Raw genomic sequence first — 13307 nt, 5'->3', positions numbered from 1 at the left:
CCCTTTTAAACTTTAACTCGGTTTTACTCTATGTAACCCAGAACCTGGTACAGTAAGTGATGGCATGTACAAGTAAGAAGGATTCTTTATTGCAGTGCTTCTTGCACTGGACTCCAAATGCTGGCTAACTGCTGCAATGGCAGTTACATTGGCTTTCTGTCTGTATTGCTAATAGGAAATCTACTTTGGTTTGCTGTAAGGTTGGAGAGGATCTTACAACTTGGTTGTATTAGTTGAAGTGGGACAGTAGGTACAGATTTCACTGAAATTACGTATGTTTACGCCATTTGGGCAACTTCTGTTTACCTCTGATTTTGATAGCTGTAAATAAACAAAATTGAAATAAGTGCAGGTTTACCTTTCAGTCCTGAAATAGGACTGCCACAAAACTCTCTCCTCCAGGAACTCAAGGAGATACACAAAGTCAACATCCTACAAAGATGGTACAACCACCCATTTCTGAATGGTATGCAGTAGAGCTTGTGAAGGTTTGGGACTGCTTTCAGTTGAGAAAGGTACTCAAACAAGGCACAGGCTGCACCTTCAATTTTCACTCAGATTTAACTTGGGGGGGAGGGGGGGAAACCAGAATCTGACAGATGACCTATTAAGGAAACAAAAAAGCTTCCTAAATCCTAATGGCAAAGTACCTGGAGCTCTTGTAATAGCAGAGAAATCCAGAAATGATCACTGAAAGTGCTACTTTCACATCTGTTCCAGCTGTGAAGCTGTTAATTTTATATATGTCTCCGTAAGTTGGAATTGGTTTTCTTGGGATAAAGAGTTCATAGCTGCTCTGCGTGTGTATGTGCCTCTGCTCTTGCAGTTTTGCAACTGTTGGCTGATCTGGAAAAGCAGCCAAGGCATGACGAGATCCTCTCCTGCTCTTGTGTGCGTGTGTGGATGTTCAGGCTGCAGTGAGTACTTAGTATTACTGGATCACAGTCTCAGGCACCTTTATCAGTGACAGCAGCATAAAAAGGCCTCAAGTAAATCTCAGATGTCAAGCCCAAATGAAATCAGTCAATGAAACATCTTACTAAGTCCAGTTCTGGTGAAACTGTTTTCTTCACTGTACTTAAACAAAGCTGAGATTGACAATCTTCTATCTCAGCATAAAATAGTTTATTGAAGAGACAAGATGAGGCAATTCAGCAGCATTTTGTTCCTCTTCTAACTAGGGCAGGACCAACAGGTTTTCAATTATCCCTTTAAAGATCCAGGACTTGCCAAACCTTACTACGTTACATTTTGTCAGAGTATCACCTCTGTCACTGTTGCCGACTTCTGACACAAAAGCCGCATTTCTCCCCATTTTCTAAAGGTTCTTCTAAAGGCTGCAGGGGGAAGTTGTTACTAATTTGGCTTGGATCTAAATGTATCCTACTGCTAATGGAAACTGAGCAACAGGGATCATCTGTTTTACCCCAGCCTTTTCTGGCACTGAGGGAACTGTTCTCATTAGTGCCCATCCAGGAACAGCAAAGCTGACAATACACCAGGTTTTAACAGCAGAGGTGACACCCCCAGAATTGGCATGACAGCAGCACGGAAATAGCCTCAGTATGACTGTGAGACACTTCTTAAACAGAAAAAAAAAAAAAAAAAGGAGCAAGCTTACAACTGCATTTTGTGCTTATTAATAGCAAACACTTGTCACTCCAGGATTGAGAAAGCAGCTGGACCACAGCTATGTTGCACATGATATTCTCAGCTGAGGAACATGAAGAAAGACGAAAGCATGACTCTCAAGTGTGCTCTTTATTATTTCTGAAATTGAATTAGGTATATGTCATCCTAAAACCAGTCAAGGCATTGAGAACTTCAGCTATGTAGCAGAGCAAAGGTTGCTAAAATCTACAAGAGAACACTGTCTGGAGCAAGCAACCTTACACTTCCACAACTCTTCCATTTGTTTAGCTGTAGAATCACCCTTAACCATACAGCAAGCCCAAGCTACAATTATTACTTAGGCTGGTTGAGATACGGAGAGGTGTGTATTGATATACTCAGAAGTGTATCACTAGAAGTGATATTTTAGGAAGTATTAAATCAAAACCTCAGCAGCAGTCAGTTGCTACAGAGCACAGAAGTTCCACTGCTCTAATAAGAGGACCATGCCTTAATGGTGCACTTGCCCTATTCCATACTAACAAAGGAATGCTATTAGAGCTGATATTGCTAGCTACTGAACTACACACTAGGGTTAGACCACTCAGCATCCTCTCATAAAAGGCTCTTACGGTGCATCCGAGATACTACCACAGTGAGCAGAAAATGAAACAACCCCAAACTCCCTCAAAAAATACAAAACTAAGCTCCCAGTCCTTGAAGTCTGAAGCCACATACTTCAATGAAGCCAACACCTCCACATAAACCCTAACACAATAACCACACAGATACAGGGCATTTGTATTTATTGCATGGAAACAGTACTGGGGCAATATAGAAACAGCCTAGTAAAAGTAAATGGAAAGCAGTTCTTCAGGTCAGTGGTTAGTGCCCTCACTGAACTAGAAAGTTTATTTTGCTTCAGATTGCAGAACCTCAAACTTCACAGAAGCTCTGTTCACAAAACAGAAGAGTGGTTCTTCAGTAGGAATAGTACTTCTATACACAGTGATGCTATGTACTTCATAGAGGAAGGCAAAAAAATCCCACCTTCCATGTAAACACTTTCTACCAACCCCATGAAGATGTTTCAGAGTAAGAGGTACTAGTGAGAAAAAGAGTACTTCATCCAAACACCACATAAAGCTAATATAATGAACAGAAGAGAAAGTGGTGCCTCCAGTTCAACCTCTCTACATTACAATTTGGCATCAACAGTTAACTTGAGCTAAGAGCAGGTATCTACAGTGCTTTGCCACTCTGAAGAGACATAGAACAAGAATGAAAGTTTAGGAACAGCTTTAAGGAATAAGAGGCAAGTGCTTCTGCCTTTTCAAAAAGCAGTCCAACTGTAGAAAAGCAGGACCTGTGAAAGGCAGGGTTACCAAGTATCATGGAGAATAGCATGAGCTCAGAGACAATAAGCCACTTCGGGTTGGTGCTGTTCACAGATTTAGTCAAAGGAAATTTTTGTGAAATGTAAAAGCTACTACTGCCTATTGTGGACAGTGGAGTCAAGTTCCATACAGTGCACTGCAAGGTGGCTGGACTTCAGTTCTCATGCCATTTTTAAATGCCCTATCTCATCTTTCTTAAGATGTCAGTAGACACATAACTTCTTGAGTAATTACTTCAACTATTAAATTCAACACAGCTCTCAGATAGCACGTCTATTTTGGCTAAATAGCACAGCAGGTTTAACACAAAACCCAACCCTATGCATATGCTACACAGCTAGGTGTTGCTGTGCCAGTGTAGAAAGGCACAAGTACTGCAAAGTGCCTGTAGTACAAAGGACCTAAACACTCAAGACAATCCCTTCCCTTTCTTTGTACTAGCCCACAAGATGAGTTTACTGTGTATAAATTTAGAATTAGTGGTGTTTGGGAACATTTTATTTTGTACATGACAAGATTTTACACCAAGTCAGTTAAATAATACAAATTTACATTCATGAGGAATGTTTTTAGAAAAGTGAACTTAAAAAAAAAAAATTCTCCTTCACCCTTAAACCCCATACCATCCCTCAGCATTTTACAGTGGAAAAAACCAAAACAATCTATTTCACATTCCCTCCTAACCCCTCAATGCAGGACGGTAGTTGAGTGGAGCTTACAGTTCATCTTTCACATCTGTGGATTCCTGTAGAGACAAAGAGACAATCAGAATGTTGCTTTTTGGAAGCAGAAAAGGTTACAAGAGCTGTCCCAGGAGAACTGGATTCATGTACTGCTGCTGCTTTCCAAAGCTCCAAGTAATACAACTTTCAAGGAGTTGTGAAAGTCAAACTTTTGTTCAAATGATAGCACATGAAACCTTTGCTATTAAGAGTAAAAAAAAGTAACTTTTTTTCAGTCTGCTCAGACACCAGCACCAGATCTAGTGTACCATTTCATCTTTAATGCTTACTAGGCTAACTTTGAGGTACAGGATTAGTGCTTGTTAATAGCCCTATTTACTTGCCAAGCTAGGGAGCATGTCTGTTTTTCAGTTAGTAGTCAGAAACCGTATCCTGCAAGTGTGCTAATCCAACAAGTAGAACATAACTTTGCTTTGTTATAATGTATTACTGCCACTGCAGGTTATACTGCTATGTAAACACAGTAGTAATGGCATCAATATTACGTTGCTATAGTAGAATAAGCATTGTTTCTCATATTTATTCTTATGTAATCAGACGTTTAACAGTAAACATCTTTTCAACTTTGTATTTGTGCTAGTTACAATCTTGTAGGACTCTTCCAAAAGCAACCTGAGAAAGCAGATCCAGTTGGGACCTTGTAATAACTTTAGAAGTTCATGTTATCAAACTGTGGTACTGGAAGAGTTCAGCGTATCTATAAAAATATGAAAACTGCAGACACTAGCTAAAGCAAAGGCTGACTTCAGACAACAGTCAACTGTTTAGAGGTAGCATTGTTGTCTGTAGCACCACTGCAAGTCTGTATTGTTGTATGCATTTGAAACTACACACTTGCCAATTTGTCAATGTTATTGCCCATAAACTATGGAAATACAGATAGCACCAAGTTCACTGTACAAGATGTGCTGCCACTTTCTTGCCATAGGGCACTCTGTTACAATCTCTGAAACTTAATTTAGCTCCAACCTTGAACATATCTGGTGTTTTCTTCTTACAACATAGTTTGATAAGGAAGTGTCATCTGTGCTGCACATTTTTCCCCTCCAAGGAAAGCTTGGTAAACCTCACACTAAAAACTAGTGTCATGAAAGGCAAAGGGAACAAGTTTGTTGCCAGGAAGCACCAGACAAAACTGCACATAAATATTGGCAAGAAGAATCAAACTGAAGACCTTACCTTTTGTGTTTCGCTGTCTTCAGCATCAGCATCCACCTCCTCTTCATCTTGCTCTGCCTCCTCAGCTGCATCTTCAGGCTCTTCAGGTTCTTCCTCCACCTGTAGGAAGGTCACAAGCAATTTGCTTAAGATGTTTACCAGTTGCAGACTAGCTAAATACAGGTTATGGAAATATTCACTATTGGTTCCTAACATTTGCCCCGAGCTACCTGAAGGAGAAAGCAAGTTCTGTTTAGCACTGACACACTATCATGTCTCGTCCAGTGAGATACCTGTAAGTTCTTGCACAGGATTATAAAGAACCCCTATATTATTATACCCACTTACGAATTTCTCCGTTAATGTGATGGGCACATGTGCTTTTGGCCCCTAATTTACTCCCACAGAGACACCACTTAAGGACAACTCTTGAGAAGCATAATGAAAGAGCAGAATCTCAAGCAAAAGGAAAGAAGAGCAGAAGGGAGGACATAAGCATGAAGTACACACAGGTACCTGAACTGGGCTCCTGCTGGCCCACCTAAATGCAGGAAGTTGGATACATTTCATTTTATGCAAGTCTGTCAAGTATCTGCTTTTTTAGATGTAGCAGAAGTCAATTAGCCCAAAGTTGAAGGCAAACTAACCTGTGCATCCAGGTCAATGTTTAAACTTAAACGAAGCATCCTTTCTATTCTGTCTCCATATTCCTTAGTGTCTGGTAACATATATCCTGATCTCAAAGTTGCAGTTTCAAACAATACCACTGCAAGATCTGAAACTGTTTTGTCATCTTCATTTTCCTAATATGGAAAAGCATGAAAAAAACCCAATCAAAACTGTTAATTAGGTTGTATGCAGCCAAGTAGTCAGTATTTGATTACTGTTATTTCTTTACCTTGACTCTCCTCAGCATGTCCTTGATCAGTGGATGCCTGGGGTTAATTTCAAATGTCTTCTTTTGACTAGCATAGTAACTGAAAAGAATAAAGTTACATCGCTAAGTTTTGAAGTACAGGACAGCGCTACATCTTTAAACCCCGGAATACTGATTACAGCCACAGGAACAAGTGTATTCCTCCCCCTGCCCCACTCAAACTAGCTTAACCCTAAAAAAAGTGACAGGCAGCAAAGCAGACAGTTTTGCTCACCAAGCAATTTTACATACTGGGCTTTGAAATAACAGTGTAAGATTATCATGAGACTGCAAGTTGGTTATAAGTGACCTAAAAATATGAAAGATCATCTGAATGAGATGGAAGAGAGGCCATCAACTACATTTCACGTCTGCTTCTACATAACTGAAAGCTTACTTTGTAGATATATCCTTCCCAGTTTGGTAAGCTTGAGCCTTCATGATTCTTTCCATGTTACCAGACCATCCATACTGACTAGCCACAAGAGCACATGGAGACTGGGTTAAACGTTGGGATAGCACAGCTTTCTCAATCTGTAGAAAAAACCAAAAGCCTTAGTGTTAGTTCACAGAGCTAATAGCTTACAAAGAATAAAGTAAATAACTCTGAAATTTTCCTGTCACTTGAATACTTTCTCAAGGCTCCAAGATGATATTCTAACTCATTATCTTCCTGAAATAAAGGCATTAAACACGTTTATGCACGGAAAGACAGAAGCTACTCAAGTCTATGCTCAGATAATCAGCAAGGCGCGTTGTCGCAAGTACAACAGCATTTACAAATATACATTATATATAGCATAAAATTTTACCTTGTCTTTTAGAGCCTTGTCTTTCATCCAGTTTAAGAGTGGTTCAAATTCCTTTTCCAAGGCTTCCCGACTCTCCTTGGACTTTTCACTTTCTTCAAACTTGACTCCTTCTTTCGCTACATTCTGAAACCTCTTGCCATCAAACTCTGGCAAAGCCTGAATACAGTATTCATCTACAGGTTCAGTCAGATAGATCACTTCATAGCCTTTTTTCAGAAGACGCTCAACAAATGGTGAGGACTCAGCCTAAAATGACAAAACAGATCAATTTAATTACACTGGTACCAGCAGCTACTGAAACTCGTACAACTACTCAACAAATGTTGGTGCAACAAAACCTGAACTGCAGTAGTAATGTAAGCATGGAGCCTCCATGTTTACAGCAAATAAACAGTTCACAATGGTTATGGTACCACTTTAACTAGGAGCTGTAACACTTTTTCCCCTTCCCCTCTTTCTTCCACATTCACATACCTCCTTTCTGCTGGCACCTGCCATGAAGTAAATTTTATCTTGCTTCTCTTTCATTCTTTCCACATATTGGTCAAGGCTTGTGAGGTTACTTTCATGATGGGAAGACTGGAAGCGAAGAAGTTTAGCCAGTCGTGTACGGTTGGAGTGATCCTCAATAACTCCAAGCTTTACATTAGTACCAAACTCTTTCCAGAATGTGTCATTGTATTTCTCCTCTGCAATTTTCTTGATCATATCAAGAGTTTTGCGAACAAGTTTCTTTCTAATCACCTAAAAAAGCAGCAACACCAAGTTATAACAATAAGCACTTGGAAGAACCCTCAATTCAATCCCATGGCAAAGGATGGATTCAAGACACTTAAGTGTCCCCGATTTAAAGTGAACAGCAGTAGTCTGAAAACAGCAGTGTGGGAGTTTCCTGTAATTTCACAGTCCTTATATAAAGTAAAATTAATCAGGACATTATTTTTCTAAATCTTCCTACTATTCTGTGTTTACAATAAAGGAATTTAAGATCAATTAGCTCACCTTTAACAATTTATGCTGCTGAAGTGTTTCACGAGACACATTCAAAGGAAGATCATCAGAATCCACCTAATTGAGGAAGAAGCTTCTTAAGTATAGCTTACAGTACTTGATTTTTTTTTTTTTTTTTTAAAATCAAGTTCAAGTAAGACTTGTAATACTTACAACACCCTTTACAAAGTTAAGGTATTTGGGCATCATGTCATGGAAGTCATCAGTGATGAACACTCTTCGAACATACAGCTGGATTACAAGAGAAAACAGCAACCAGGTTATCTTTGTAGCTTTTTTGATCTTCTTTAGTGACATGAAACCATACCCACACACTTGCTTGTCCTACCTTAATGAAATCACTTTTTTTGGATCCATATTCATCAAACAGGCCACGTGGAGCCGAATTAGGAACAAACAAGATAGATTTGAAAGTTACTTCCCCTTCAGCAGTGAAGTGGATGTAAGCCATTGGGTCATCGTGTTCCTGTGAAGAGAGATTTCTTTTAATTGACATGGAGAAGTTATCAGCATGTTAATACATTTCGAGTAATAACAAATAAGTGTAATTTTACAATTAAACTAACCACGTTTTGTTAGAATCTATTATGGAGACAAAAGCTCCATGTTCAGCTGAATTACTTATGCAGAAGTAACCTTTCTTGAGATCTACCAGTCTGGGATTGTGGTGGTTTTTTATTTTTTCTATTTTCACAAGCCAACTAGCAAAAAGTTACCAACAGCACCATAACCAATACAGTATCATGACAGCACAGCAAGAGGCTCCCAAGTAACATATTACACTGTATTTACACATAAAGACAGTATTGTTTCTAGGAAGCCGTATCTTCCTTTCTTCCACGATGTACAACACAAGCACCACCAGACTAAATGAAAGTTTCCCTGTCAACAATTAAACACACCAGTAAGCTCCACAAACTCGAACATATTACTTCTCAAACCTAGGCCATTCAACACTTGTGTGACAGTACCTTCTCTCTGGAAAAAAAGATGAACTCCTGAGATGCTGTACCTCCTCCTAAGCTCTCCGCAACTCAGTCTATCTACTGACAGCAATTAATTTTTTCTTCAGAAATAGCCCACACTATAAGCACTCAGTTTTGTTTACACAGCAAGGGATACTATAAGCAAATCTCTTGCTTTGGAACAATCTTGATGCTCAGAGCTTACCTTAGAAAAAGTTTTGTAAAAAGCTTTGTATTCATCTTCTTCAACTTCTTTTGATGGTCTCTGCCAGATTGGTTTTATGTCATTCATGAGCTCCCAATCCCAGACAGTCTTTTCAACCTAAATATATAAACACCATAGTATGATAAAGACTTATTCTTTACTTCATGTTGAGTCAGTTAAAGACACTCCACTGAGGCTACGTCATAGAACAGCATGTCAAAAAAATACATGCTCTTTCTAATTTATAAAATGGCCTGGATATTCTCAAGTATACACATTAATGGAACACATGGGAACAAAACTTAAGTCTACACTACAAGCATATCCTATGTGTACTTAACACATTCACTGAGCATCACTATTTCTCTTCTAGTGCCATTCTGAAAAAAGCTTTCCAGCAGAGTATACTCAATTTAAAGTACTCAGTGTCAACTTACTGAAGTCCATTACCATTACAAGCAGATCATTCAAGTATTTAGAATTAGTTCTGGGACCACAGCCTCACAAGGCTACTGTCAGTTATGTGCATGACTTCAACCAAGTCTGTTTTGTTTACAGTCTTATTTCTTGACAAGATGTCTAACTGCTGTTTGAAAGCACAGACACACACCACTGAAGCACACCTCTGGAAGGCTACTTAAGAAAACTGCTGAACCATCTGACATGAGTTACAAAACCCCAAGTCTCACAAAACTTACCTTCTTAGTTTTTGGTTTCTTCTCATCCTCCTCTTCTTCAACTGCAGCTTCATCATCATCAGTTTCTTCTTTCTCCTTTGCTTCCTCCTCTTCAATGGGTTCTTCAACAGTCTCTGTCTAAAGAGACAATTTAAAGTGTGGGCTTGACTGCTTGGCTTCCCACCAGGTGTGTGAGAGAATACTAGAAAACAGCTTCATCTCTCAGAGCACTAGTTTAACTTGTGCTATTTGCCTATTGCAAGCATTTCTCTATAGGTAGCTATGTTTCTTTAGTTGCATTTTTCATGAATACATGATTTCCTTCAATATACCAGAGAGTTACTGTACTCAAATTTAAGTTTTTTTGTAGCTTTACACAATGCTAGTCAGAGACATGGGTAATTTTAAGCTAGTGCTACACCAAGAAATCATCAGAAGGAAAAGTTAAGATGCTGCCCTATTTTCAGGGCACTCATCATGGGCCCTGCTTTAAAGTTTACGAAAGCCTCCAGCTACCAAAGGCAGTGGAAGAAAGTTTTTTCTTAGTAAATAGCACAGTCCTTTGGTAATACTGAGTCAGAATAAAATCAAGTTCCTTTAAAGTCTGTGATTTTAGCAACACACTAACTTTTGGAGAACAAGTAACTAGTAAAATACTAGCCAGAAGAGTCAGGAACCAAAGAATTTTAGAAATTAGACAAGTAGAAGTTCTACAGTATATCCTCATCCTTTCTGAAAGATCTGGCCATACAGTTCTCAGAACCAAAGCTCATATCATGCAACGCTCAGTTGAACATCCTTACCTTGCTACTCCACACATATATGGGGAAGTTTATGAACTGCGAGTATTTCTTCACTAGATTTTTAACAGTATCCAGCTCAAGATAATCAGATGCTTCCTCCTTCAAGACAAGGCTAAAGAAAATACAGACCCTTCAGTCAAGGTTCTGGACAAGTATTTTAAACTAGTTGTGCATGAGGAGATGCATTTTCCTACTGTTGCAGCTATAGCAAATTTACACGTCAGCTTTTAGTTGTTCAGCTCCAAGTATCAAAAATAGAATCCCTACTAAACTGCTCCAATGAGAAGAGGCAATTTTTTTTTTTCAAATGACTGAGGCAGGCAGAACATAACATTCATAAGTCTAATGAAAACCTTTAATCATATGGATACTTATCAGGACCTTGATGAATTCACTAGCTTTACTGGAACTAGAGCATCAAGGTGAACTTTTTCATACCAAGTGCCTTCTTCAGGAAGAAGTCCTCTATACCCAGACCAGATAAATTTATCTGCTCACATAAGCAATGAAAATAGGACTGTCAAACTACCTCTAGTCTCACTGGTATATAAACAACAGTCAGTTTTCAAGAGGAAGCTTTACAGCGCCTGCATAGGTTTCAATGGGCCAGTTGTGTTGAGGAACTGAATGAGTCTGCAGGCAGCTGAACTGTCTGGAATCACTTGCAGACAGTTAGTTGTCAAGATGCTCGTGGTTTTCTTAGTTCATCTAATGGAATGCAAAGCAAGCTACATTAACTGCATCCAAAATAAATGTGTAGAGATGATAGTTGATTTGTTTCTATTAAACTGAAAGAAGCTGTATTACAAGAATCAAATAATGTATGAGTCACAATGCTAAAGTCATCCACATATTTCAAATCAGCAAAGTGTACCCATACAGGTTTTCTCTTTTAAATCCAAAGAAACTTAATACTTACGTTATGGTTGTGCCACGTCCTAAAGTGTTTCCTCTTGGGTCATTAATTACTGAGAATTCATTTGAATCTGACTCCCAGATGTGCTGAGTATCATTGTTGTGTTTTGATGTGACAATAACTCTGTCAGCTACTAAGAAAGCAGAATAAAAGCCAACACCAAACTGGCCAATTAACTCAGATGTTGACTGGCTATCATCCTGCATTTCAGTCATCTTGTTTAAGAATTCACTTGTGCCAGACTTTGCAATGGTACCCAGGTTTTTAACTAGCTCCTCTTTTGTCATGCCAATGCCTGTATCTGTAACATGAAGCATGTTCTTCTCTTTATCACACTGAAAAAAAAACCAAAATGCAGTTTGACTTCACTTTGAATCTTAATACATAATACACTGCCACAGAAGAGTGGCAAGTAGAGCAGCAGCTATTCAAATTCAAACATGCTTGACTACAATAAAACAAATTTGCAGTAACTACAAAAATAAAACCTATCTTTGAAGTATTCCAATACATCAGTTACACTTTGTAGAATCAGAAATCTATTTTCACCATTAGAAGAAGAGTAGTTTTGATAAATTGCAAAGGTCCCGACATGGTTCTAGCTTGTATTTGCATCAGTATTAAGCCAAAAATTTAGATTTAATGATGTGCTATGTTCTTACATTCCTCGCACCACTCTTCCATAAGAGATGATTGCTCCTAATGCTTCTTACCTTGATTTTGACCGTAAGTTCCTCATTACCAGCAAGAGCATTTTCATCCGTTAAGGATATTAACCGTATCTTATCTAAAGCATCCGAAGCATTTGAAATAAGTTCCCTGAGGAAAATCTGAAATAGAAACCAGTAGTCAGGAATTCCAGAACACACACAAACAGTTCTAACATGTTCTACTGATAAAGGCACTAACCTCCTTATTTTTGTATAAAGAATTGATAATAAGTTTCATCATTCTGTTCACTTCTGCTTGAAATGCAAACTTCTCAGATTTTTCTCGGATTTCTTTGATCTGGGATGCATTTAGGCCGTCTAGTTGGATAGCTTCTTCCTCTCTGTTAGGGACAATGAAAACCTGTCAAGCAGTCTTGTCCACAAACAGTATCACTAATTTTATCGTCTAGCAACAGCAATAATAGTCTAGCTGGAACAATACTAAGACCCTTAATCACTGACACAGTCCAAAAGTTACATGATCAAATGAGATATGTGCAACAGCATTTATCCTCAACTGCATTACCTTAACATAAAATCTGAGTGAAAAAGCCATGCTTGCAAGACTTTTTTCCTAAAAAAAGAAATTCAGGGAAGCATATAGGTATGTTTAAGCCACTGTAATTCTCAGCATGTGATACATACCTCATAGGAGATGAGATGGTTCATGGGCATAACACCATTTCATCAACAGGCACTAAACTGACACAATTTACCACATACAAGAGTAAACCCCTATTAATGTATGAGATTTTACGTAACTGTTGATCTTAGAGTCGAATAATTTTGAATCCCAAGTTCTCAAGCTCACTTCTGTTTAGAAGCACCAGTCTTTTCCAGAAATATTTCTCCCAGCTGACTAAATCTCTCATTTGAATGGCGTTTCTCCCCCCCCGCCATTTGCTGAGACTTTAGGCGTTACTGATGTTCGAAATGACCCTTCAAAAGCCAGAGAAAGCCTTAGCGTTTCCGAAGTACCTTACCCAGAACGCCAGGTACTAACCTCTGAACAACTTCATCATCTGTTCGAGACCCTTCTCTGCTTTTACCCAAGTCATCTTCCACGGTCCCATCTACATCCACCTCATCAGCTCTAACCGACACTGGGAAAACAAGGAATCCATCAATCCGAGACTGTTCCCCACTACAAACTACCCAAGTTCTCCGCTTACTCCTCTCCCCGGTTTTAGATTCAGCGCTGTTCCGCCCCCCACCCCGTCCTCGAGCAAAGCTCAGCCCAACCGGAGACTGCAGAGATGGGCGAAGGGGACGGACACCACCCCCACCCCCTCACCCTCCATGGCGGCGCATGAGCCGCGTTAGACATACCGTCCCCGTTCCCCTCCCCCCAGCCCCGCTCCCGGGAGAGCGGCGCGGCAGCAG

At 39.3% G+C, this 13307-nt stretch overlaps 1 protein-coding gene across 1 annotated transcript in view; it reads right to left on the bottom strand.

The window, feature by feature from the left end:
* Positions 1–3491: 3491 nt before the first annotated feature.
* HSP90B1 (heat shock protein 90 beta family member 1) overlaps positions 3492–13307 on the bottom strand; it is a 13479-nt gene continuing 3663 nt past the window's right edge. Inside the window, exons 2-18 of the mRNA XM_026863910.1 lie at positions 12928–13213; positions 12124–12265; positions 11928–12044; positions 11218–11549; positions 10299–10410; positions 9517–9633; positions 8819–8935; positions 7977–8114; positions 7802–7879; positions 7640–7705; positions 7112–7381; positions 6638–6883; positions 6223–6359; positions 5808–5886; positions 5557–5712; positions 4931–5029; positions 3492–3753 (exon numbers count right to left, since the gene is read on the bottom strand). Coding sequence (XP_026719711.1) covers positions 3724–3753; positions 4931–5029; positions 5557–5712; positions 5808–5886; positions 6223–6359; positions 6638–6883; positions 7112–7381; positions 7640–7705; positions 7802–7879; positions 7977–8114; positions 8819–8935; positions 9517–9633; positions 10299–10410; positions 11218–11549; positions 11928–12044; positions 12124–12265; positions 12928–13213 — 2522 coding nt within the window. The 3' untranslated portion in view covers positions 3492–3723. The remainder of the gene's footprint in view (positions 3754–4930; positions 5030–5556; positions 5713–5807; positions 5887–6222; positions 6360–6637; positions 6884–7111; positions 7382–7639; positions 7706–7801; positions 7880–7976; positions 8115–8818; positions 8936–9516; positions 9634–10298; positions 10411–11217; positions 11550–11927; positions 12045–12123; positions 12266–12927; positions 13214–13307) is intronic.

This window comes from Athene cunicularia (assembly GCF_003259725.1).
Source record: "Athene cunicularia isolate RWA chromosome 1 unlocalized genomic scaffold, athCun1 chr1_part2, whole genome shotgun sequence".
Taxonomy (NCBI): Eukaryota; Metazoa; Chordata; class Aves; order Strigiformes; family Strigidae; genus Athene; species Athene cunicularia.
This window is presented reverse-complemented; position numbering and strand designations above follow the sequence as displayed.